General features: G+C 51.6%; 1 protein-coding gene across 1 annotated transcript in view; it reads right to left on the bottom strand.

Annotated features, from left to right (window-relative positions):
* The window catches only part of TGFBRAP1 (transforming growth factor beta receptor associated protein 1), a 51,131-nt gene that overhangs the window by 16,666 nt on the left and 9,814 nt on the right, over window positions 1-24,651 (bottom strand). The window contains exons 2-5 of the mRNA XM_036454014.2: window positions 12,717-13,414; window positions 6,116-6,310; window positions 3,749-3,903; window positions 29-111 (exon numbers count right to left, since the gene is read on the bottom strand). Coding sequence (XP_036309907.1) covers window positions 29-111; window positions 3,749-3,903; window positions 6,116-6,310; window positions 12,717-13,404 — 1,121 coding nt within the window. The 5' untranslated portion in view covers window positions 13,405-13,414. The remainder of the gene's footprint in view (window positions 1-28; window positions 112-3,748; window positions 3,904-6,115; window positions 6,311-12,716; window positions 13,415-24,651) is intronic.

Here is a 24,651-nt window from a genome sequence, read left to right as displayed (position 1 = left end):
CGGAAGCTGGCCACCGGCACGGAGTTACCTGAAGAGCTCCTTGGCCTCCGGGAACTGGAGCTGCGCGAAGTGGATGAAGCCGGCCTGCTGCAGGATCCTCCTGTACATGCCCTGGAAGAAAGGCAGCCTCAGAGCACGCCCAGGAGCTCCGCAGACACACCCCCACAGCACACGGCACCAAGCAAGGGGCCTTCGTCTCCTTGATGCCTCTTTCTTTTTCTTTTTCTTTTTTTTAATATACTTTATTTATTTTTTTACAGAGAGGAAGAGAGAGGGATAGAGAGTTAGAAACATCGATGAGAGAGATGTGCCCGCAACCAAGGTACACGCCCTTGACTGGACTGAACCTGGGACCTTTAGTCTGCAGGCCGATGCTCTGTCCACTGAGCCAGTTTCGGCATCGATGTCTTTCTTAAAGCGCCACATTCTGTGTCTCTTTGGATCTCTAGAAGAGACAGTACTCCTTTACTCCCAGCCCCTCAGTCAAACTCTGATAAGCCCTCCGTAGCTCTCAGAGGAGCAAGATCAGTTCTGGCTTTAACTGAAGAGAACAGGGTGAGCGGTGAGATGCCAGCCTGCTGACTGCCTGGTCTCCTTCCTCTCCCTTTCCGGCTCCTCTTAGCCTGGGGCCGGCACTTGGACCCATCATCCTACAGTTACAATAAGTGATGTGCCTATGGTAAGAGTCTCATCTAACCCTAAAAACACAAACCTCCAGGACACATGTGTCAAATCCGTCCCGCCAGGCCTTGCAATGTGGCCCGCACCGCGCTGTCATCACTGCACTCCGCTGCGTTTCCATCACAATGACAGTTTATGATTGTTCAGTAAACCGTTCGGCCCGCGATTTAGGCTGGATTTTAGATTTTGGCCCCTTCTCTGACTGAGTTCGACACCCCTACTCTAGGAGAAGGTAGCTCTAAACACCACCTCTGTCCCACGCACCACACCATGGCTGCCGGGAGCCCAGGCCACAGGGGGGACCGCACGGACCCATTCCTTAGCTCAGCCCAGAGATGAGCAGAGATGGAACCGAGAGAGGAGTCTGCCGGAGCAGGGGGCTCCGGGGACAGGCATGGCTCGGCAAGGCACGGAACAGGCACTTACAGTCCGGAGGTAGCTCCAGTAGAGCAAGGCGGGGAAGGGGATGGTGGCGAGCACACAGCAGGCCCGCACCGGAGACAGGCCCAGCGCTCCACTCTCCCCAGCTGCCGCGCCTTCCTGCCTGAGGTACTGGTTATGTTCTAACTGCTCTGAGGACTAAAATGTGGTACCTGCCCCTCAGAGGGCTCAGCCGCTGTTCCCGTCCTCCACCCCGTGGTTCAGGCGTGTTCACAGGGCGACAGAGGGGGCAGGAGAGGAGGGAGGGGGCAGGAGAGGAGGGGGGGGAGGAGAGGAGGGGAGGGGAGAGAGGAGAAGAGGGGAGGGGCAGGAGAGGAGGGGAGGGGCAGGAGAGGAGGGGAGGGGGCAGGAGAGGAGGGGAGCGGGCAGGAGAGGAGGGGAGGGGGCAGGAGAGGAGGGGAAGGGGCAGGAGAGGAGGGAGGGGGCAGGAGAGGAGGGGGGAGCAGGAGAGGAGGGAGGCAGGAGAGGAGGGAAGGGGGCAGGAGAGGAGGGGAGGGGGCAGGAGGGGAGGGGGCAGGAGAGGAGGGGGGGCAGGAGAGGAGGGGAGGGGAGAGGAGGGGAGGGGGCAGGAGAGGAGGGAAGGGGAGAGGAGGGGAAGGGGCAGGAGAGGAGGGGATGGGGCAGGAGAGGAGGGAAGGGGAGAGGAGGGGAGGGGGCAGGAGAGGAGGGAAGGGGAGAGGAGGGGAGGGGGCAGGAGAGGAGGGGAGGGGTTAGGAGAGGAGGGAAGGGGGCAGGAGAGGAGGGGAGGGGAGGGGGTAGGAGAGGAGGGGAGGGGGCAGGAGAGGAGGGGCGGGGGAAGGAGAGGAGGGGAGGGGAGCGGGCGGGGCCGAGCTGGAGCACCTGAAAGGTTGGACTTGACTGTAGGCAGGGAGGCCCCCACAGAGGCATTGTACGCCAGGACTTGGTCTGCCCTTTAGAAAGGTCACCCCAGGGTGGCACAGGGATGGAGCAGGCACACCGAGGAGGCTGCTGGCACCAACCAGCGGCACAGACGGGCACGGAGAAAGGGCTGAGCCTGAGGTCCTCCTGAGGGTCCCAGGGCTGTGCGTGTTGGCAGCAACAGGGAGAAGGCAGGGAGCGTGTTAGAAAGGGGACACGCCAACTGAGGTATCGGACTAGAGAGCAAGACGGCTAGTAATGTCTAACACTCACTGCATGTGTCTGCTGTGGCAAGAAGAGAGGAGAAAAGCAAAAGCAGATAAAGAACCAGGAGAGCCTCTTTAAGAAAATGCTACAGCCATAGCTGGTTTGGCTCAGTGGATAGAGCGTCGGCCTGGAGACTGAAGGGTCCAGGTTCGATTCCAGTCAAGGGCATGTACCTTGGTGCGGGCACATCCCCAGTAGGGGGTGTGCAGGAGGCAGCTGATCAATGATTCTCTCTCATCGATGTTTCTAACTCTCTATTCCTCTCTCTTCCTCTCTGTGAAAAATCAATAAAATATATATTTTTTTAAAAAAGAAAAAGAAAAGTAATGTTACAAACTTAAAGTGTGCATGTGAGTGTGTGCACAAGGAGGACGCCCCAGGACCGGCTTGTCCGGCCATTCACCTTGTCTGCAGGCAGCAGCCCATGGTCCCTGATACACAGGAGAGAGGGGCGAGGGGCCCAGCAGGGTCTCAGGGCCCGGCTCCCGGCTCCTCGGCCCGGCTGGCAGCGTTAAGGAAAGCACCACAGGGCACTCAGGGGGCTCAGCACAGCAGGCCCTGCGCAGGCACCTTCTTCCTTTTGCCTTTGCTGCCCCCTGCTCAGTGCTAATAGGTAGGTCTTACTTTAAAAAATGAGGAAGATGAAAGTTTATCGCCATTTAAATATAGAAAAGATGCCTTCTTCCTCTCCCCATAACCAGTAAGTCTACTTCCTGCCTCTCACTCTCAGAACCTACCTTTTCCAGCACACAGCCACCTTTCATTCCACAGCATCAGTCATGGGGAACCTGACCCCTCTGTCATAATCGCAGTGTCACCCTTTCAGTGATGGCTCAGACATTCACAGGAATGCACCCTCACCCACGTCACATTTCTTTTCTCCCGGCTCCAGAGTGACCTGAACTAACCTGACAGTCCATCAAGCAGCAATTGTTAGGGAATGTGATTTCATTAGACATAAGAATAACTGGTGATTATTATACCCATTACATTTATCCATGCCAACTCTGTGAAAGTTCATGTTTCTTAAGGGCATTAAGTTTGCTCCTAAGGAAATTAATTAGGTGGACTCCTGCAATATTAGATAGTTATCAGTATGGTCAACCTGTAGATAATATAAACCTAAACTTTTATCATTCAGTCCCATCCCAACAAATACAAATTCTAAATGAGGGAACAAAATAACATGCTGCTACTCTTGGTTTTCAGAATTATGCCTGGATTCTTCTCTGAAGGCCCCTGAGGAAGGAAGCTGACCAGAAACACAGCTCTGTGTAGTCAGCACGGAAGCCGGAGGCTCCTGGCCTGGCCTGGCTCTCGGCAGTGTCCTGGGCCGTCTGCGCTCTGCACCTGTGCCCTCACCTGCAGGGGGTGTGCCCGGGAGCGCAGACTGGCACCCAGGAAGGTTCTTGTGGGCTAACCTGAGTGCTCTCTGCTCACTGCCCCGGACGCTTGCTTCCTGCGATCCGTAGCTACACACCTGGAATTTCTCCTTTGGAATGTTCCTCCGGGCTCCTTTTGCTAAAACCAGTGCCTCCTCCACTCGGTGGCTTGCTAGAAGGTCCTGTATTTGCTTTTCCAGAGGTAAGGGAACCAAGATGTAAACTCCTTTACTTGTGGCGACAATCACTCTTCCTGGGAAAAAAGTCAACCAGTTGGAAAGGGGAAGGCATTCTCCCGGCAAGAACACACACTGCTCCCCAGGCCGACCCTGCTCTGACTTGCTGATCGATATCATTGGCGTTCTCCCACACAGAATCACCGTGGAAACCAGAAATTACATCCCAAACTTCCACTGTCAGCAAAGGCCAAACTCTTAACACTACCTTTCCAAAGTATAAAATATCCTCTTCTGCATGTTTTTTATTTGAAAGTGCTGATAAATTTACAACCAGTTGAGTAGATACACAATATACAGTCTAATGAGGTTATACAGATCAGTTATGGAAAATTGTCAGTCCGAATTATGATGTACCTCATATAAAACTTTCAAAATTTTACCTTCTGTTTGTGTAAGTTACTTCACAGGAAATAGGATTATAACACAACGTTCTGAATGATGAGACAGTATTTCATACTCACCTGCCCTACAGACTCCTCCACATCTCAGCACCACCTTCCTCACTCCCCCAGCAGCTGCGAGCCACCCCACCCGCAGCCAACGTCACCCTCGTTCCCCCGGGGACCTTGCATAGCATCCACCCAGGAGTGCAACTACAGCCCGAGACCAGCTCCTAGTACAAAGCTTCATTTTTTAATCCTCGCCTGAGGAAATGTTTATTGATTTTAGAGAGAGCGAGCTAGAGAGAGAGAAACTTCAATCACTTGCCTCCCGCATGTGCCCCAGGCAGGGATAGAGCCCGCAGCCCAGGTATGTGCCCTGACCTGGAATCGAACCCACAACCTTTAGATGCATGGGATGATGCTACAACCAACGGAGTGACCCAGCCAGGGGCCAGGACAGCTTTTAAAGTGCGCTCTGCTGCGCCCCGGGGACGTGGCAGGCCGACTGTTACACGTTCGCAGGAAGCAATGGCAGGCTTTTCTCTCTGCCTCCAGGGGAGCTCCGGCCAGCCTCGCCTTTGCTGCTGTCAGCTCTCCTCCCCCTGCGCTCCTGCCCACTGCAGCCCAGCCAGCCCTCTCCCGGCCTGGATCGCACCGCGTCTCCCTCGCTGGTCCTCCTGCTCTGCTCTCGTCTAGATTATCTGTCTTCTGTTAGCACAGACTCGGGAGACTGTCCCCTCTCGGTGCTGGAGTGCCTGTTCCCAGGAAGCCTCCTTCGCTCCCTCCTAGGGTGGGCACCTCACCAGCCTCTCGGTGTACATGACCCGCCCACCTCCAGCACCCGAGGTACACGGCACCACAATACTGCTGTGAGATGTGTCCTCTGAGGCCCGTGTCAGGCCTTCAGCTGGAATGTGAGGGGCTTAACATGCCAGAGGACCCCTAGCAAGTTCACATCCCCAGCATCTCAAAAAGGAAGGGCAGCATGTGGTCAGCTAAGACCTTAAACGATACATGCAATGCATGAATCTAGACTAGTTCCTGGCTCGAAGGAGAGATCACAGCAGGCTCCTCAGGGACCCTGGAGACTCTGGCCACTGGCAGGACACGGGAGCTCACTCTAAGGTGCGAAGGGCGTTGTGGTTACGGAGGAAAGCGCACTGATTCCGAGGAGGCACGCTGGAGCATTACGGCTTAAACGCCGTGTGGTCCTCCACTTCCATTCAGCGCTAGGTGCTGCATCTAGGTGGGCGGTATGCAGAGGTTCACTTCATCTTCTCTCAACTCTTCGGCACATTTCCAAACATTCAATAAAGTTTACAAGGAAAACGAATCTGCCCCTGGCTCCCCACTGCACAGAAGAGGCAGTCCCTCCCTGACTGCCCGGGTCTCCTCACCTGACACCATCCTCCTCCCACACCGTGCACTACAGCCACCGGCCTGTTTCCGGGGCCTGCAGTGCAGGTCTGCATGCACCTTGCTCTCTCCCTGAAGGTTCTTTCATAGCACATGTGCTTGGCTGAGTCCTCACCCTTAAAGGTTTGGCTCAAATACCGCCTCCTTCAGGAAGTCCTCCCTGATATTCCTAGGAAATACTTCCTCCTCTGCTCTCCCCTTACTTCATTCTACCAGGCTCTTCAACAGCTGTACCTTCTGTTTAATGTCTCCCTCCCCACTGACCCCGAGGCCCCCGCAATGCAGAATGTGTGTTACCATCACCTGTGTATCTGCTATGCCCAGTATAAAGCCTGGTTCCTAACAGGCCCGGAGCAGTATTTACAGAGGAAATGTCACAAGAGAAGTGATAACTGAATTTCGTTAAGATCTCTGTCTAAGCGGGTACCTTCGAAGTCCTGCAGGATGTGGCCTTCCTTGAAGGGCAGGGTCTGCTTCTGCTGCTGGTCCAGCATGCTGTGGACCGTGATGAAGGCGTCGTCGAGGGCCAGGACATAGGGGAAGCAGACAGCTGCGCCGATCACGTTCTCTGACCAGTGCACAGGAGCCCGCCGAGAAATCCCAGCCACGGTGGCAAACATGCCTGGAAAACAGGGATTAGGAGGCCTTCAATAACTACTTATTTTCCTGCATCTGGATCAAATATCACCCACTTTCCTTATATCTCAGATAGGAAACATAATTTGCTGCATGTGTGAAGATCTCTATGTGACTTCATTTCCATGAGAACTAGCTTCCCAGAATGTATATCTTATACTCACTTCCAACTAAAAATGAAGGTAAACTGGGGGATTAAAAATGGCGGTGGAGTAAGTGGATGCTGCACGGACATGCTCCCAGGACCTAACTGGAATTACAACAGAGAAACTTCCTGGATAAGCAACTGAACACTCGCTTGAGAGGACCCTGATAAATGAGGACCGAAAGTGAGGACTACATAGAGGCTGGTAGGAGGGGCAGAGGTGCAAAAGGTCTAGCTGGCTGCCACAGACACCAGCTGAAGTTCCAGAGGATAGCTCAGCTCCAGGGGGGGAAGAGGAAGGGGTTCCCATTGAGAACTCTGGGATCTAAGCCCCAAGCTGCAAGCACCAGAATTGAGAAAGGTGACCACATAACATCTGGCTGTGAAAAGCAGCAGGGTTGCTGTCTGTCAGAAAGAGATGGCTAGAAATGCAGGCACCATCTTAAAGGGCCAACACACAAAATTCCCTGTGTAGCCACTCACCTTGTGCTCCAGCAGAAGGAGGGCAGAGTGAACTGGAGCTGTATGAGCAGAAGTCAAGATTGGAGACTCTGGGGTTTACTTCAAAAGGTAGACACCCCAGTTTCCAGTGCTCAGTCATTCCCTCATGCTGTGGAGGTCATCTTTCTCACACAGACATTTGCTATACAGGCAGCTTTGCCTGGGGGAAGACAGTTGACAGACTCTATTGGAAAGTACCTAGTCCCACAGTGTGGAATTACTGAGGCCCATTAAGAGACTGAGAATTAGAATTAGCCTCCCGGCAGAAGCAATTGCCCCACCCTGTTGGGGAAAACTTGTCATATCTGTAGGGATAGTTGAGACTAAATCCAATCAGTCTGCAAGCAGAAGCAGTCTCCAGAGTCTCAGAGTCTTTGCCTGATCTAATTAGGTCAGAAACAGTGTTTGACTATCCTACACTAAAGATTGAGAGGTGTAACAGATCTATCTAATACAAAGTCACAAACCCAAACAGGCAGCCAAAATGAGGAGACAAAGTAACAATCCCCAAATGAAAGAATAAGAGAATTCTCCAGAAGAAGAGAAAAATAAAATGGAGATAAAAACTTTATCTGATAGAGTAAGAAAAATGATAATAAAGATGCTCAACAGCAAGAGAAAAGATATAGTAACTATGAAACCAGAAATAAAGAAAGACAGCACAAATAAAGAACACATTAGAAGGAATACATAGCAGATTAGGAGTGGCTGAGAATCGGATCAGTGAATTAGAAGACAGGGTATAAAAATCACTCAATCAGAACCAAGAAGAAAAAAACCATTAAAAAACAGGAAAACAGCTTAAGGGAGCCAACATGAAATGTACAATATTCGTATAATAGGTGAATCAGAAGGGGAAGAAAGGGAGCAAGGGATAGAGAATGTGTTTGAAGAAATAATGGCAGAAAACTTTCCTAACCTGGTGAAGGTAAACATCATACAAGTTCAGGAGGCACAGAGAGTCCCAAGCAAGAAGAACCCAAATAGGCCCATGCCCACACTATCATAATTAAGATGCCAAAAACTATAAGACAAAGAGAGAACCTTAAAGGCAGCAAGAGAAAAGCAAACTGCTACCTACAAACAAGCTCCCAAAAGGCTGACACCTGACATCTCAATAGAAATTCTCCAGGCCAGGAGAGAAAGGCATAAAGTACTTATGGTAATGAAAAGCAAGGATCTGGAACCAAGACAACTATATCCAGCAAGGCTATCATTCAAAATAGATGGTCAAATAAAGAGCTTCCCAGACAAAAAAAAAAAAAAAAAAAAAGGAAGGATAAAGGATTTCATTATCACCAAACCAGCAATGCAAGAAACGCTAAAGGGACTGCTGTCATGAAAAGAAGAAAGAGAAACCTAAGCATTCAGAATTAAAATGGCAATCAATAAGTACCTATCAATAATAACCCTAAATGTAAATGGATTAAATGCTCCAATCAAAAGGCATAGCTGGATGGATACAAAAACAAGACTCAACTATATGTTGTCAACTAGAGACGCAGCTCAGAAAAAAAGATTCACACAGGATGAGAGTGAAGCGATGGAAAAGAACTTTCCATGCAAATAGAAAAGAAAAAAAAGCTTGGGTAGCAATACTCATATCTGACAAAATAGACTTCAAAATGAAGGCCATCACAAGAGACAACATAGGTCACTACGTAATACTAAAGGGATTCTGTGAACATATATGCGTCCAATATAGAAACACATAAATATATTTTAAAACTTTCTAGAGGACTTTAACTAGTTAACTGCCATGATATTTTGAATTTAATTAAAAATGGTCCAATGCGACTAGGAATAAACTTAACCAAGGAGATAAAAGACCTGTACTCAGAAAACTACAAGACCTAAAAGAGAGAGAGAGGAAGATGTAAACAAGTGGCAGAACAGTCCGTGTCCACAGACTGCCAAATGTGGTGAGTTTGACTCAGGCACACATGGGAGGCAATCGATTGATGTTACCTCTCACACTGATGTTTCTCTCTCTCTCCCTTCCTCTCTCTCAAAGCAATAAAATGGAATAAATAACATTTAAAAACAAACTTCTAAGCTCTGTCCACTGAAGAGGCCTAGAAACAACAGCCAGAAGCTCCTCTGGCACTCAGACTGTGGTCTCTAAACGGCAGGGCTCCTTGGCAACGTGGGAAACTGGTCTAGGGCAGAAAGTGCCAGGTGAACTAGAAGCACCTTGCCATCCTAAAGGCAAGGAAGCTGTCACAGTGCAGGGCCATGGGAAGGGATTATCCTTCAACCTTAACAAACGCCCACACGGACGATGGCTTGGCTGCAAGTACACTGTATATATTAAAATCAGTGGTTCCTAATTATAATGTTAAAAGGTCACTTCTGGAAGACAGAGGGAACACCTTATTGAAAACCTCCTCCTGCCCAAATAGAAGCATTTCTCTTCCTCAAGGAACTACAGTTCACACGTGAAGGAGGGACAGACCGAGAATGTTGCCACTAGTTTGTAGATTTAAAAATGTAGGCAGGCCCTAGCCAGTGTGGCTCAGTGGACAGAGTGTCAGCCTGTGGACGTAAGAGTCCCAGGTTCATTCTATCCAAGGGTACATGCCCAGGCTGCAAGCTCGATCCCCAGTGCGGGGGGGGTGTGTGTGTGTGTGTGTGTGTGTGTGTGTGTGCAGGAGGCAGCCAATCAGTGATTCTCTCTCACCATTGATGTTTCTCTCTTTCTCTCCCTCTCCCTTCCTCTCTGAAATCAATAAAAAAATATATTGTTTTTAAAAATACATAGGCAATACTCAGCAATAACTATTAACAACCCAGACGCAATCACAAGAAAGTGTGTAACCTGACAGAAGTTACCTGACAGAAGTTCCCTGCCTATGAATAAGCCTTTTTTTATATATATATATTTTATTGATTTTTCAGAGAGGAAGTGAGAGTGATAGAGAGTTAGAAACATCGATGAGAGAGAATCATCGATCAGCTGCCTCTTGCACACCCCCTACTGGGGATGTACCCACAACCAAGGTACATGCCCTTGACCGGAATCGAACCTGGGACCTTTGATTCCGCAGGCCGATGCTCTATCCACTGAGCCAAACCGGTTTCGGCAAGTCTTGCCTCTCCTCAGAAACCAGCAAAAACGACACTTGAATCTGACCAAACCTCTCCTGTTCCCAGTTTGCAGGAGACACAAAAGTCAGCCTCACATATTCAACAATATGCAATGGAAATGATCCAGCTTTTACAACAGAAAATTAAAGAAAAATAAAAGAGAAAGATGAGGGAACCTAAAGATAAGAGAAACTGAACAGAAGTTGTAATGTCTAGGCCTGGAATTAATGACTCACACAAACTGGAAAGTGAACACTAACACACTTTCACACACGTGCATGCACATTACAGAGCCCTAGCACCACAGACTGTGCACACCCTGAGGGAGCCACCCACACCTGCACCTCACACCCCTGCCCACACCCTGAGGAAGCCACCCACACCTGCACCTCACACCCCTGCCCACACCCTGAGGGAGCCACCTACACCCCCACCTCACACCCCTGCCCACACCCTGAGGGAGCCACCCACACCCCCACCTCACACCCCTGCCAACACCCTGGGGGAGACACCCACACCTGCACCTCACACACCTACACCTCACACCCCTGCCCACACCCTGGGGGAGACACCCACACCTGCACCTCACACACCCACACCTCACACCCTGGGGGAGACACCCACACCCGCACCTCACACACCCACACCTCACACCCCTGTCCACACCCTGAGGGAGCCACCCACACCCGCACCTCACACACCCACACCTCACACCCTGAGGGAGCCACCCACACCCCCACCTCACACCCCAGCCCACACCCTGAGGGAGCCACCCACACCTGCACCTCACACCTCTGCCCACACCTTGAGGGAGCCACCCACACCTGCACCTCACACACTCGCACCTCACACTCCTGCCCACACCCTGGGGGAGACACCCACACCTGCACCTCACACCCCTGCCCACACCCTGAGGAAGCCACCCACACCCCCACCTCACACCCCTGCCCACACCCTGAGGGAGCCACCCACACCTGCACATCATACACCCCCACCTCACACCCCTGACCACACCCTGAGGGAGCCACCCACACCTGCACCTCACACACCCCCACCTCACACCCCTGCCCACACCCTGGGGGAGACACCCACACCTGCACCTCACACACCCACACCTCACACCCTGCCCACACCCTGGGGGAGACACCCACACCTGCACCTCACACCCCCACACCTCACACCCTGAGGGAGACACCCACACCCGCACCTCATACCCCTGCCCACACCCTGGGGGAGACACCCACACCCGCACCTCACACCCCTGCCCACACCCTGAGGGAGCCACCCACACCCCCACCTCACACCCCTGCCAACACCCTGGGGGAGACACCCACACCTGCACCTCACACACCCGCACCTCACACCCCTGTCCACACCCTGAGGGAGCCACCCACACCCGCACCTCACACACCCACACCTCACACCCTGAGGGAGCCACCCACACCTGCACCTCACACACCCACACCTCACACCCCTGCCCACACCCTGGGGGAGCCACCCTGCGGAAGTAAACATCACAGGTTGCCACTGAAGTCGGTAGCTTTGATTCTTAGCTTCAGCGTGGCAGGGCAGAGAATGAGGAAGACCTTACAAAACCCCCACAGCCCTCTCAAGGTGCTGGCTACTAGATCTTTCTTGCCGGGATGAAATCTCAGTCAATTAAGAGAAAATTGTGTCAGTAACACTGAGTCTCTGCATCTGAAAAGACCTATTGGTGAGCTACTGAAATCCTTTAGAGACTGAAGAGCAAAGACAATCCATGACACCCCCATGCACCAGAGGAAATCTTACCCGGAAGGCTGCGGACCTTTATTTTACAGTTATTTACTTAAAGGAATCTTCTTCCCAGAGCAAATCTGGCTCCATATCAATACAACATAAAACTAGAGAACAAATAAAACAGACACAGACTCACAGATACAGACTGCGTGTTGTCAGAGGGGAGGGGGGCTGGGGAACTTGATGAAAAAGGTGAAGGGATTGAGAAGTGCAGATTGGCAGTTAGAAAACAGTCACAGGCTGTGAGGCACAGCACAGGAAAACAGTCAATAAGCCTATGTAATAAAAGCCTAATATATTAAGTGCCTGGTCAGCCAATTGTTATGACATGCACTGATCACCAGAGGGCAGACACTCCAACCAGTAGGTTAGCTTGGAAGGCTGGGATCCGGCCAATCGGGACTGAGCAAGTCGGGTCAGACATGCCTGGGGCCCTCCCGTGGCCCCTCCCTGGCTGTCCAACCTTCTATGTCCCTCCCTGGCCTCAATCATGCATCAGTGGGGTCCCCCTATCTGGCCTGCACCCTCTTGCAATTCAGGACCCCTCGAGGGATGTTGGAGAGAGAGCCAGTCTGGGCTGATCCCGCAGGCCAGGAATTCGTGCACCGGGTCTCTAGTGTTATAATAACTATGCAAGGTGCCAGGTGGCTGTGTGAGATACCAGGGTCTACTTTGTAAAGTATAATACATGGCTGTCTAACCGCGTGCGATGCTGTACACCGGACACTAAGACAAAGTAATATGGAATGTGAACTGGAATTGGAAAATAATTTAAAAGACACTGGCTACGTGACCACCCTGATGTCAGCGTGAAGTTGTGGAGGTAACTGCAGAGAATGGGCAGGCGGAGCGAGGGCAGCGGGTGCCAGCAGGAGCTCACCCAGTCCTCCCGGGCCCGCCAGCAGGAACTCCTGCCGCCCGATCCGCTTGACGATGGGGCGCTTCTCCTCGCTGCAGTAGGGAAACAGGTCCTGGGCGGCGCCCGTGCTGTAGTTGAGGATGATGTACTGCGTGGTCAGGGCCAGGCACAGGAAGTGGCCGTCCACGGCCACCGCCAGGGGCTGCTCCGGCGTGGACACCTCGCGGACGATCTGGACCCGGTCCTCGTACACCAGGAACACCTGCACGGTGCGGCGCTTCACGGAGATGGTGCAGACCTCCACGCAGAACGGGTCCCCGCTCACCGGGTTCTCGTTCAGGGCCAAGGCCACGGCGCCCTTGATGCGGGCGCCCGAGGGCACCGGCTCCAGGCTCAGCATGTGCACCAGGGAGATGGAGCAGTCGCACAGCACCAGCAGCCTGTGCAGGGCCGAGGCGGCGCGCAGCTCGCTCACCGGCTTGCGCAGGCCCAGGTGCCGCTGCAGCTGCTTGGTGGCCGTGAAGGCGGCGGTGCCGGCCGGCAGGCTCTGCTCCTCCAGCAGGAAGTGGTGGATGGAGCAGTCGTTGGTGCCCACGTACAGGTTCTTGCCGCAGCACTCCACGCACTCGATGCTGACGCGCTCCTTGTCGCCCATCAGCAGCTCCCGCTCCACGGCGGACACCAGCGTGAAGGCCTTGGTGCCCATCATGCCCGCTGGCCTGCAGGGAGAGGACGGGAGACAGTGCTTACCGACGGGAGCGAGCAGAGCCGTTTCCCAGCACAGCAAGCACGCGCTGACCCCTCAGTCACCACGGCAGGGAGAGGAAAGCGCAGCGTTCACTCTGTTAGAACCTGAAGGCGCAGGGTTCCCACGTGCCTCCTCCCCCCAGACCAGTGGTCGGCAAGCTCAGTAGTCAACAGAGCCAACTATCAACAGTACTATCACTGACATTTCTTCTGAGAGCCATATTTTTTAAACTTAAACTTCTTCTAACGCCACTTCTTCAAAGTGGACTCGCCCAGGCCGTGGTATTTTGTGGAAGAGCCACACTCAAGGGGCCAAAGAGCAGCATGTGGCTCTCGAGCCGCAGTTTGCCGACCACGGCCCCAGACCAGTGGAGAGGCCAGCAGGAGGGCCAGCGCTCATCCATCCAAGAGGGGAGGGTGCTGCGGTCCACGTGGGCTTCCTCGCGCTCAGAGGAGACACACCTGTGAGCAGAAGGCAAGCACACGTTCTCCCCACAGACAACATGAAACTGTGTAAAAGGCAGGAACGACCATCCCGGCCCGGCCATGAGTTCGGCATGTGGTGAATGGTGGGACGCATACATGTTCCTGCCCCCTGGGCCTTGGCAGGAACACTGGGCAGAACCACACTCGCTTCCTCGGATTCTTCCCTGTGAGGGTGCCCGTGTCAGGCACCACCGAGGTCTCCAGAGAGAGTGTGTCCCCCAGAGAGAGTGTCCCCCCCAGAGCGAGTGTGTCCCCCAGGGAGAGAGTGTCCCCCAGGGAGAGTGTGTCCCCCAGGGAGAGTGTGTCCTCCAGAGAGAGTGTGTCCCCCAGAGAGAGTGTGTCCCCCAGAGAGAGTGTGTCCTCCAGAGAGAGAGTGTCCTCCAGAGAGAGTGTGTCCCCAGAGAGAGTGTGTCCCCCAGAGAGAGTGTGTCCCCCAGAGAAAGAGTCCCCCAGAGAGAGTGTCCCCCAGAGAGTGTGTCCCCAGAGAGAGTGTGTCCCCCAGAGAGAGTGTCCCCCAGAGAGAGTGTGTCCCCCAGAGAGAGTGTCCCCCAGAGAGAGTGTGTCCCCCAGAGAGAGTGTGTCCCCAGAGAGAGTGTGTTCCCCAGAGAGAGTGTGTCCCCCAGAGTGTGTCCCCCAGAGAGAGTGTGTCCCCCAGAGAGAGTGTGCCCCAGAGAGAGTGTGTCCCCCAGAGCTAGTGTGTCCCCCAGAGAGAATGTGTCCCCAGAGAGAGTGTGTTCCCCAGAAAGAGTGTGTCCCCCAGAGTGTGTCCCCCAGAGAGAGTGTGTCCCCCAGAGAGAGTGTGTCCCCCAGAGAGAGTGTCCCCCAGAGAGAGTGTGTCCCCAGAGAGTGTGTCCCCAGAGAAAGTGTGTCCCCCAGAGAGAGTGTCCCCCAGAGAGAGTGTGTCCCCCAGAGAGAGTGTCCCCCAGAGAGAGTGTGTCCCCCAGAGAGAGTGTGCCCCAGAGAGAGTGTGTCCCCCAGAGCTAGTGTGTCCCCCAGAGAGAATGTGTCCCCAGAGAGAGTGTGTCCCCCAGAGTGTGTCCCCCAGAGAGAGTGTGTCCCCCAGAGAGAGTGTGCCCCAGAGAGAGTGTGTCCCCCAGAGAGAGTGTGTCCCCCAGAGAGAATGTGTCCCCAGAGAGAGTGTGTTCCCCAGAGAGAGTGTGTCCCCCAGAGTGTGTCCCCCAGAGAGAGTGTGTCCCCCAGAGAGAGTGTCCCCCATAGAGAGTGTCCCCCCCAGAGAAAGTGTATCCCCAGAGAGAGTGTGTCCCCCAGAGAGAGTGTGTCCCCAATAGAGAGTGTCCCCCCCAGAGAGAGTGTGTCCCCAGAGAGTGTGTCCCGAGAGAGTGTGTCCCCCAGAGAGAGTGTGTCCCCCAGAGAGAGTGTCCCCCAGAGAGAGTGTCCCCCAGAGAGAGAGTGTCCCCAGAGAGAGTGTGTCCCCCAGAAAGAGTGTCCCCCAGAGAGAGAGTGTCCCCCAGCGAGAGTGTCCCCTAGAGAGAGTGTCCCCCAGAGAGAGTGTGTCCCCCAGAGAGAGTGTGTCCCCAGAGAGAGTGTGTCCCCCAGAGAATGTCCCCCAGAGAGAGTGTCCCCCAGCGAGAGTGTCCCCTAGAGAGAGTGTCCCCCAGAGAGAGTGTGTCCCCAGAGAGAGTGTGTCCCCAGAGAGAGTGTCCCGCAGAGAGAGTGTGTCTCCCAGAGAGAGAGTGTCCACGTGGAGGAAAGATGGGCACATCCCGCATCTTAGGGAGGGCTGGCAAGGTACCGGTCCCTCCCAATGAGCACAGGCTGCCCACGCTCGCCTGGCTTCCTCCTCCCTGAAGGGCTGAGCTTTCACTACACGAGGGCAGAGGCAAGGGGGCCTGTCCTGACCTCCGTCCCTGCCACCCTCACGCGGGAGGGAGCACGCTCCGAGGGCTGCAGGGGACTGAGCGGGAGGCTTCGAGAACTGTCTGCCGCGGCAAGCTGCCCCGGACCCGGTGCCTCCTGCGAAATAACTTCCTTAACCTCCTTGCAAAAGCTGGACGAGTCCTTGGAAATGTTCAGGAGAGATGTATGCATCGGGGGAGGGTAGGAATCAACTCAGATTTTAGACTGCTCTAATTTCTTACCCCGTCCACTGGGGGGCGACTCTACACACGGGAGCCTCCGCTTCCCCTCTGTGGTCAGAGGGCCCAGGGCTGGGGCAAGGATCCCACTGGCACCTCAGCTTCTCCCTGTCCCTGCCTGTCACTTAGTACCGTAGCTACTCGGCCTGGGGGAGCTACATGACCTGAGGGGAACATCACACGCCTGCCCACACGTGACCACCCACACCTGCACATCACACACCTGCCCACACGTGACCACCCACACCTGCACATCACACACCTGCCCACACGTGACCACCCACACCTGCACATCACACGCCTGCCCACACGTGACCACCCACACCTGCACATCACACACCTGCACACACGTGACCACCCACACCTGCACATCACACACCTGCACACACGTGAACACCCACACCTGCACATCACACACCTGCACACACGTGACCACCCACACCTGCACATCACACACCTGCACACACGTGACCACCCACACCTGCTCCAAGAGCCAGCGCTCTGTCCGCGGCCCTGAGCTGGCGGCCCGTGGCCCTGACTGACAGACTGGAATGCAGTCATTTCATTTACAGGGGCCCGTCCTCACGGCGCTGGGAAAGGCGCTCAGCGGCCTCGGAGGGGGGTCCTCCATCCATCTCTCGGGGTCACACCCCGGGCCCGGGAAAGCCTCGGGCTGGGAAGAGGCTTTGGTAGGACAAGTTTACACATCACAGCCCACGTGCCGTGACCAAGCGGCATCACAAACCCACCCTGACACGGCTGCTTCCACGGAAATCCTGACGAATGACAGACAGACGCTGGAACGTAAGCTCAGTGCAGTCACACCGACAGTCCTTCCCCGTGGCGGGCGCAGGGGCGGCCCTCCTCTGGGAGTGAAACCTGCGGCCGAGGGGCAGGCTGCAGGCACCGACTCCCACTCCGCCATTTAACTAGGATTATTGTCCATATTCTAGTCTCTAACCTCTACCCAGCAAAGAGGCAAACAAAGACGTTTGCCGTAAAGAATACAGCATGGCCTTGAACAACATGGGGTTTGGGGTGCCTGCCCCCCACGTAGCTGAAAATCCACAGAAATCAAAGTGCCCTCGGCACACGCGGACTCCCGGCCGCCAGCCGGTCCTTGGACAATACGGGTTTGAACTGCACAGGCCCAGTGGACGGAGGGTCCCCTGAGGAAAATCCAGCATAAGCGGACCCACACAGTTCAACCCGAGGCCAAGTGTATGCGGAAAGCAACCACACACCTCGTATTCAGCCTAAATCCTGGGGTGGACGGCGAAGGAAAGGAGAGGAGACAGTTGTTAAAAGGAACTTCAGTTTGTTAAAAAGTCCTATTTCTATAATGTTTAAAAAGACATGCAATATTGTTTCATTACGTGGTAATCAGTGACTCAAGTCTTGCTAAAAATAAGTGTCCCACTCTAGGCCTTTAAGTGAGGGGCCTGCTTTAATAATTAAATGGCAACTTATAAAACGCAGGAGAATGCTGCCAATAACACAGCAGAGTGAGACGTTCCTTCTTGCCCGTTCTAAACAACAAATTAGACAGCCGTCCGCAAACAAACGCTCCCTGTGGGTGCGGTGGGACGGGGCGGACACCCACCCAGACCCGCAGTGACAGGCAGACAAACTCAGTACAGCCTCCCTGACCCCTCCCCACGGCTGGAGTGAAAACCAGGGGGCGAGGAGGCATCAGGATTTCAGAGATGCTGGGGTGGGACGTGGACAAACACAGGCTGGGAACCACTGCACGAGAGCAAAACAAACAAACCAACCACACGGAGCTGGTGACAGCAGAGGCAGCGGAGGGAAACTTCCAGCACCACCTGCGGAAACTGCCTGGGGGACCTTCCCGCCGTGGCCACCCGGCCGGGAGGAAAGGACAGGACGGCGGTGAGTGAGTGCCGGCTGCCTGCTGTGCAGGAAGAGGCTGGAGACGCCAGCAGGACCTCCGTGACTGGGAGGACCAAGGGCTGGAAAGAGGCAGATGGGAATTTCAAAGGGAATGAAAGGAATCAGATGCAGAAGGAAGCCCATCGCCAGCCTCTGGGTGTCTCACACCCAGGCATCTCCCCCTGGGTCTGCAGGCACCCCCGGCGCCTGAGCACTGAGCCCCCCTCCCCACCCTCTGTGCCAGCTCCTGTGTGCTCTGTGTGCAGAGAGAGGGAGAGAGAGAGAGAGAGAGAGAGAGAGAGAGAGAGAGAGAGAGAGAGAGAGAGAGAGAGAGAGAGAACACCCCGGCAGACAGGAGCCCACTCAGAAAGCGGGCAGGGGAGCGACCACATACTGGAGCTATACCACCACCTTCTGGGAAACAAGAGAGGTTTGCAGCGAGTTATGAGAACCAGAGAAGCCATAAAAGCTGGAGGATTCAGTCACAGGAGGGAAATGAAGAATGCAGGAGGTGCCCCCAGAGAGAGGGAGAAAACCCAGGTGATGTAGCACCATCAAACAGAATACCCCATAGAAGCTAACTAGCACAGATGCAGGAGGGGTCTGCTGCTTCAAATGTGAAAACAGCAATGAAAACCTGCAAGGAACATGAAAAATCAAGACATCATGTCATTGCAAAACAAAACAAAACAAACAATTCTCCACCGAGTTCAAAGGCACAGAATGTGTGACCTAGCTGAAAAAGCATTCAAAATTGCTGTCCTGACAAAACTCAGTCAATTCACCAAATTGTCAAAAAATACATACATGATCAAAATGAGCGTTTTAACCAAAGGGATAGAAATCACAGAAATTCTGGAGCTCAAGAACTCAGAGTGAGATGAAAAGTGCAACAGAGGCATCTGCAGAGCAAATGGAAGGTGGAGTGAGTGAGCTAGAGGACAGGAACTGTGAAATAACAGTCAGGGGAGATCAAAGAAAGAAGAATGAAGAGTGAAAAAAGCATATGTGATCAATGGGATTCCAGAAGAATTTAGAAAGGAGCAGGCAATATATTAAAAGAGATAATAGTTGAGCCGGGTTGGCATGGCTCAGTGGCTGAGCATCGACCTATGAACTAGGATGGCACGGTTCAATTCCCGGTCAGGGCACATGCCCGGGTTGTGTGCTCAATCCCCAGTAGGGGGCGTGCAGGAGGCAACCGATCAATGATTCTCTCTCATCATTGATGTTTCTATCTCTCTCTCCTCTCTTAAATCAATTTTTAAAAATTATCCTATCTGATAATGAAGGAATATGCTAATTGATCGTCATTCCATCACAAAAGTGGCTGCACCTACAGCGGAGGCCATTAAAGAGCAATCAGCAGGGACCCGAGGCTTTGCTTTCCCCGCCCCTAAGGGGCTTGACAGGGAACCCCAAAGTGCGCTTCCCATCCTGGTGCTGGGCTAGGGGCTCTCAGGCTGCTCCCCCTGCCCAGTGCCAGGCTGGGGCCCTCAGGCCACGCCCCCACCCAGCGGGGCTTGACGGGGGACCTCAAGCTGCACCCCCAGTGCTGGGCTGGGGGAACTCAGGCTGTGCCCCTCACCCAGCAGGGCTTGACAGGAGATCTCAGGCCATGTCCCTTGCCTGGTGGGGCTTGACTGGGGATCCTCAAGGCACGCCCCCTGCCCCATCAGGGGGACCTCAGGCCACGCCCCCTGTCGCAGTGCTAGGCCAGGGGAGCTGAGGCTATGCCCCCTTCGCAGCAGTGCCACTGACCGGGCCTGGATCTAACCCAATGTGGGGGTTTTGACCAAGTCTGGGTCTCACATGATTTTGAGGCACATGTGAGTGGGTGGGGACTTGACTCTGGGCCCCCTTTTAATGTGCACGAACTTCGTGCACCAGACCACTAGTTATATATGAAATAATAGCTGATAATTTCTTAAACCCAGGAAGACAACTGGATATCAAAGCTCAGAAAGCTAATAAATCACCCTATTATCTCAATTAAAAAAAAAAAAATTCCAAGACACATAAGAAACTGCCCAAAACAAAACTAATCTAGAAGTGGCTGGGTGGGGAGGGGACACCATAACCTACAAACAAAAAACCCTATTAGGTTATCAGCAGATTTCCCTGCAGAAACCCTACAAGCCAGGAGAGAGGAGGAATATTTGAAGTGACGAAGGATAAAAATTGCCAGCCAAGAAAACTCTGCCTGGCAGTTATCCTTCCGACATGGAGAGGTAAAGGCTTTCCCAAACAAAACCATCACTGGACCAGCCTTGCAAGAAACGCTAACAGAGCCCTGGCCAGCACTGCTCAGTAGTTAGAGCATTGGCCTATGCACTGAAGGGTTAGGGTTTATTTTTTTTTTAAAGTATATTTTATTTTATTTTTTTTTACAGAGAGAAATGGAGAGGGATAGAGACTTAGAAACATCAATCAGCTGCCTCCTGTACACTCCCTACTGGGGATATGCCCACAACCAAGGTACATACCCTTGACCACAATCAAACCTGGGTCCCTTTAGTCCGCAGGCTGACGCTCTCACTGAGCCAAACTGTTTAGGCCATGGGTTAGGGTTTAATTCCAGTCAAGGGCACATACCCTGGTAGCAGGTTGGATCCCCAGCCCAGGGTTCCTGTGGGAGGCAACCAATCCATGTATCTTTCTCGTATCTTTCCCCCTCCCTCCCACGAGAGAGAGAGAGAGAGAGAGAGAGAGAGAGAGAGAAAGAACGAACGAACGAGCGAAATGCTGAAAGGAGTTCTTTAAGCTGAAGTGAAAAGACGCTCACCAGCAACATGAGGATGTACATAAAGACACAAAGACCAGTAGAGGTGCGCGTAGTCAAACTTAGAGAACTCAGTACGAACAGGGAGATGGACCAACCACGTAACACAGCATAAAGGTCAAAGGAAGTAGTATTACAATAATTACAGCTATTACCTGTTAACGAATGAAAGAGGTGAGTGATGACATCAAAACTATAAAAAGGGGAGTGAAAGGGTGGGGCTTTTGTAGATGGTCTAAGTTGAATTGCTAGGAGCTTAGAATGGGCAGTTACTATGTTATGTCTTTGTAAGCTTCGTGGTACCACAAAGCCAAAATGTAGGGCAGATGCACAGGAAATAATGGAGATGCAGAGCATATCACCGTGGAAAATCACCAATTTACAAAGGGAGGCAGAAACTGAAGAAAAGGGAACAATAAAACACAAAACAACCAGAAAATAGTAAGTCGGCATTAGTAAGATCACAAATATTAGATATTAACTTTAGAGATATAACATTAGAAACATAACAATGTGCCGAAACCGGTTTGGCTCAGTGGATAGAGCGTCGGTCTGCGGACTGAAAGGTCCCAGGTTCGATTCCGGTCAAGGGCATGTACCTTGGTTGCGGGCACATCCCCAGTAGGGGGTGTGCAGGAGGCAGCTGATCGATGTTTCTCTCTCATCAATGTTTCTAACTCTATCCCTCTCTCTTCCTCTCTGTAAAAAATCAAATAAAATATATTAAAAAACAAACAAACATAACAATGTTAGAAAACATCAGAAATCAGCTGAAACCAGTTTGGCTCAGTGGATAGAGCATCGGCCTGTGGACTGAAAGGTCCCAGGTTCGATTCCGATCAAGGGCATATACCTTGGTTGCGGGCACATCCCCAGTCAGGGGTATGCAGGAGGCAGCTGCTCGATGTTTCTCTCTCATCGATGTTTCTCTCTCTCTTCCCCTCTCCCTTCTTTTCTCTCTCAAAATTACTAATTTTTTAAAAACAGCCCATAGAAGTGGCCAGAGAAATAAATAGAAGATATTTCCCAAAGAAGACATTCAATGCCCAACTGGCACATGAAAACACACACATCAGTAATTATCAGGGAAATGCAAACCAAAACCCCTGCCACAGGGCTATCATCTAGAAGACCAGAGATAACAAATGCTGGCAAGGATGTAGCGGCAGAGGAACCGTAGGCACTGCGGGGGGGATGTGAATCGGGGCAGCCACATGGATCCCAGTGTGGAGTTCCTAGGAAAGTAAAAACAGAACTGCCATGTGACCCAGCAGTTCCGTTTCCTGTTTCTGGTGTATATCCACAGAACATTACAATAAGATCTCAAAGCGTCAGCAGATGACTGGATAAAGATGTTGTCACATATACGGTGGTTACCAGGAGCTGAGGAGTGGGGAGGGGGGGGAGATGGTGTTTAAGGGCAGGAACCTGGAACGGGGAGATGAATAATTCCTAGAGACCTAAAGCACAGCACGGTGACTACCCACAATCCTGTTATTAACGTCACAGCTGCCAAAACAGAACTGCACAGAGGTAAGGGAAAGGTAACAATCTGGTATTAAAAAGGGTTTATTCCTCTAGGCAGTGGAGAAATTTTCTCCATGATCTAGTTCACGTGATAAATTTACTTAGATTAAATATGAATCATAAAAGATAGACTTTTGGTCAAACCTGTATTATTATTAAATCCAACTTACTAGGGGCTGAATTGAAAGGTTTTAACATGGTAATAAAATTAAAAATTTCTCTAAGGTGTACAATTTACATTTTATTGTGTGATCTCAAACTGACCTGAAGTTTAAACTAACTTTTTGTTAGAATGTCACCTTTAAAGCAAGGTTATATTTAAAAGATCAACATTTTTGGGGGAGGGAGGGAAGGGGGCAAAAAAAAATCATTAAAATATGTAAAAAAAATAAATAAATAAATAAATAAATAAATAAATAAAAATAAAAAAATAAAAAATAAAAAATAAAAAAATAAAAGATCAACATTTTAATATTTTTCTCAAAATTCCAAAGTATATACCTAGTCAGGGAAAGAGACTTAAAAATAGTACATTCATGGACAACAGTTTTTAAAAAAAGGTTCTACACATACAACAAGCACCTCTAAGTGTGTAAAATAAAATTTCAGGAAACACTTCCATATCCCTAGAGTCTCCCAATCTCATTAAGGAGACAGGACTAGAAAAACAATCAAGTAACAACATAAAGCAGCATGTGCTAAGGCCCAAAATGAAAATATTAGTAATTATTTTCTTCCAAATACAAGTATGCACATTGCCACTGGCGACAACGAGAATCAGAGTGTCTTTGAAAATACTAATTTTCTTCTACAGTTGTACACAGAAACTTTACCTTTTCTCTTCTTTTTTAAAAAAAATATATTTTTTATTTATTTTTATAGAGGAGAAAGAGAGCTAAAAACATCGATGAAAGAGAAACATCGGTCAGCTGCCCCCTGCACACCAGGGATGTGCCTGCAACCAAGGTACGTGCCGTTGGCTGGAATCGAACCTGGGACCCTTCAGTCCTCAGGCTGAGGCTCTGTCCGCTGAGCCAAACTGGTCAGGGCCAGAAAATTTCCTTTTAATTCACACCTGTCGCCACTGATAAAAGAACATGTCGCTGGGGCAGCTTCCCTGCGGCTCTTCATGATTCCCAAGCCTCAGCTCTACAGCAATGCTGTTCTCCGGGCTACATGGGCCTGGCAGCAGCTTTTTATACCACCCAAAGCTCCAGAAAACGTTTTCTGTGTTCCTCACCACAGCCATCTAGGCTTTCAGAGGTCCCGCTACTTCCCACGGCACGCTGCCAACTCTAGGAAAACAAATTCAAATGAGGGAACGTATCCCACTTCATTTTATAAAGCCAGCATAAAGTATAACTTTGATATCCAAACCAGATAAGGATGTAGGAAAAGGAAAAATAATCAATCATTCTTACTCATATTCAAAAGTATTAAATATTAATTAGCACACCATGTTTACAAGTTAAAAGAGAAAAAACAGAAAACAAAGAACAAGATTATCACCGTCTGTTAAGGATTACATTATGTTCCCCTAAATATGAAGTCCTGCCTTCCAGTCCTGTGAGGATGACCCTTTGTGGCAATAGGGTCCCTACATATGGTCAGATTAAGATGAGGTCATTAGGTGGGCCCTGATCCAATGGGACTGGTGTCCTTAGAAAAAGGGGGGATTTAGGCACAGAGATGGATACACAGGAGGAAGGACAGTAGAGCCACAGAATGCCCGAGGCCCCAGAGCAAGGGGAGAGGCGGGAACAGATTCTCCCCCAGAAGGACGAACACTGCCATCACCGGGACCTCAGACTCTCCCCTCAGACTGTGAGACAATGAATCTACGCTGTATAGGCCTCCCAGGTCCTGGTAGGCTGTTATGGCAGCCCCAGCAAACTAACACTCTTGCTACCCAGCACTGGCCTGGGAGACTTTGCCAGGCTGAAAAAGGAGACAGTTGTAAAGAATTTAAAATTATATTTACAGATGACTTTAATGTTTGCACAGACTCTCACAATTTATTACAATTTTTTTAAAGTTTAGAAATATTGTTTAATTAAAAAAATCAATATATGTGGACCCTGAGAAAGAAGATACTTACTAAAAAGGGCTCTTGGTGGCTAATGGAGCTCAAATTAAAAAAATTAATAAGCAGAGCCTAACAACCATTTGCATACAGGGACCTCTCACAAACTATACTTCAGGGAGGAGCCTGCACTGAGTTTGTGTCATCTGAGCCAGCCCTGAAAAGGAGTTCCTGGAATAGCATTTCAACCAATAGGGCGGAGGCTTCCCATCCAATCGGAGCTGTGCAGCTGTATAGCTATATTCTCCCTCCACCCCATCTCCACTAACCAAGCAGAGGCTCCCTTCAGGCCAATCCGGACGGTGCTTTTTGGGCCAGTCAAACTATGACGATTTGGAGTTC

This window comes from Pipistrellus kuhlii, unplaced genomic scaffold (assembly GCF_014108245.1).
Source record: "Pipistrellus kuhlii isolate mPipKuh1 unplaced genomic scaffold, mPipKuh1.p scaffold_m20_p_27, whole genome shotgun sequence".
NCBI lineage: Eukaryota > Metazoa > Chordata > Mammalia > Chiroptera > Vespertilionidae > Pipistrellus > Pipistrellus kuhlii.
The sequence above is the reverse complement of the archived record's forward strand: the minus strand, read 5'-3'. Positions and strand labels throughout refer to the sequence as shown.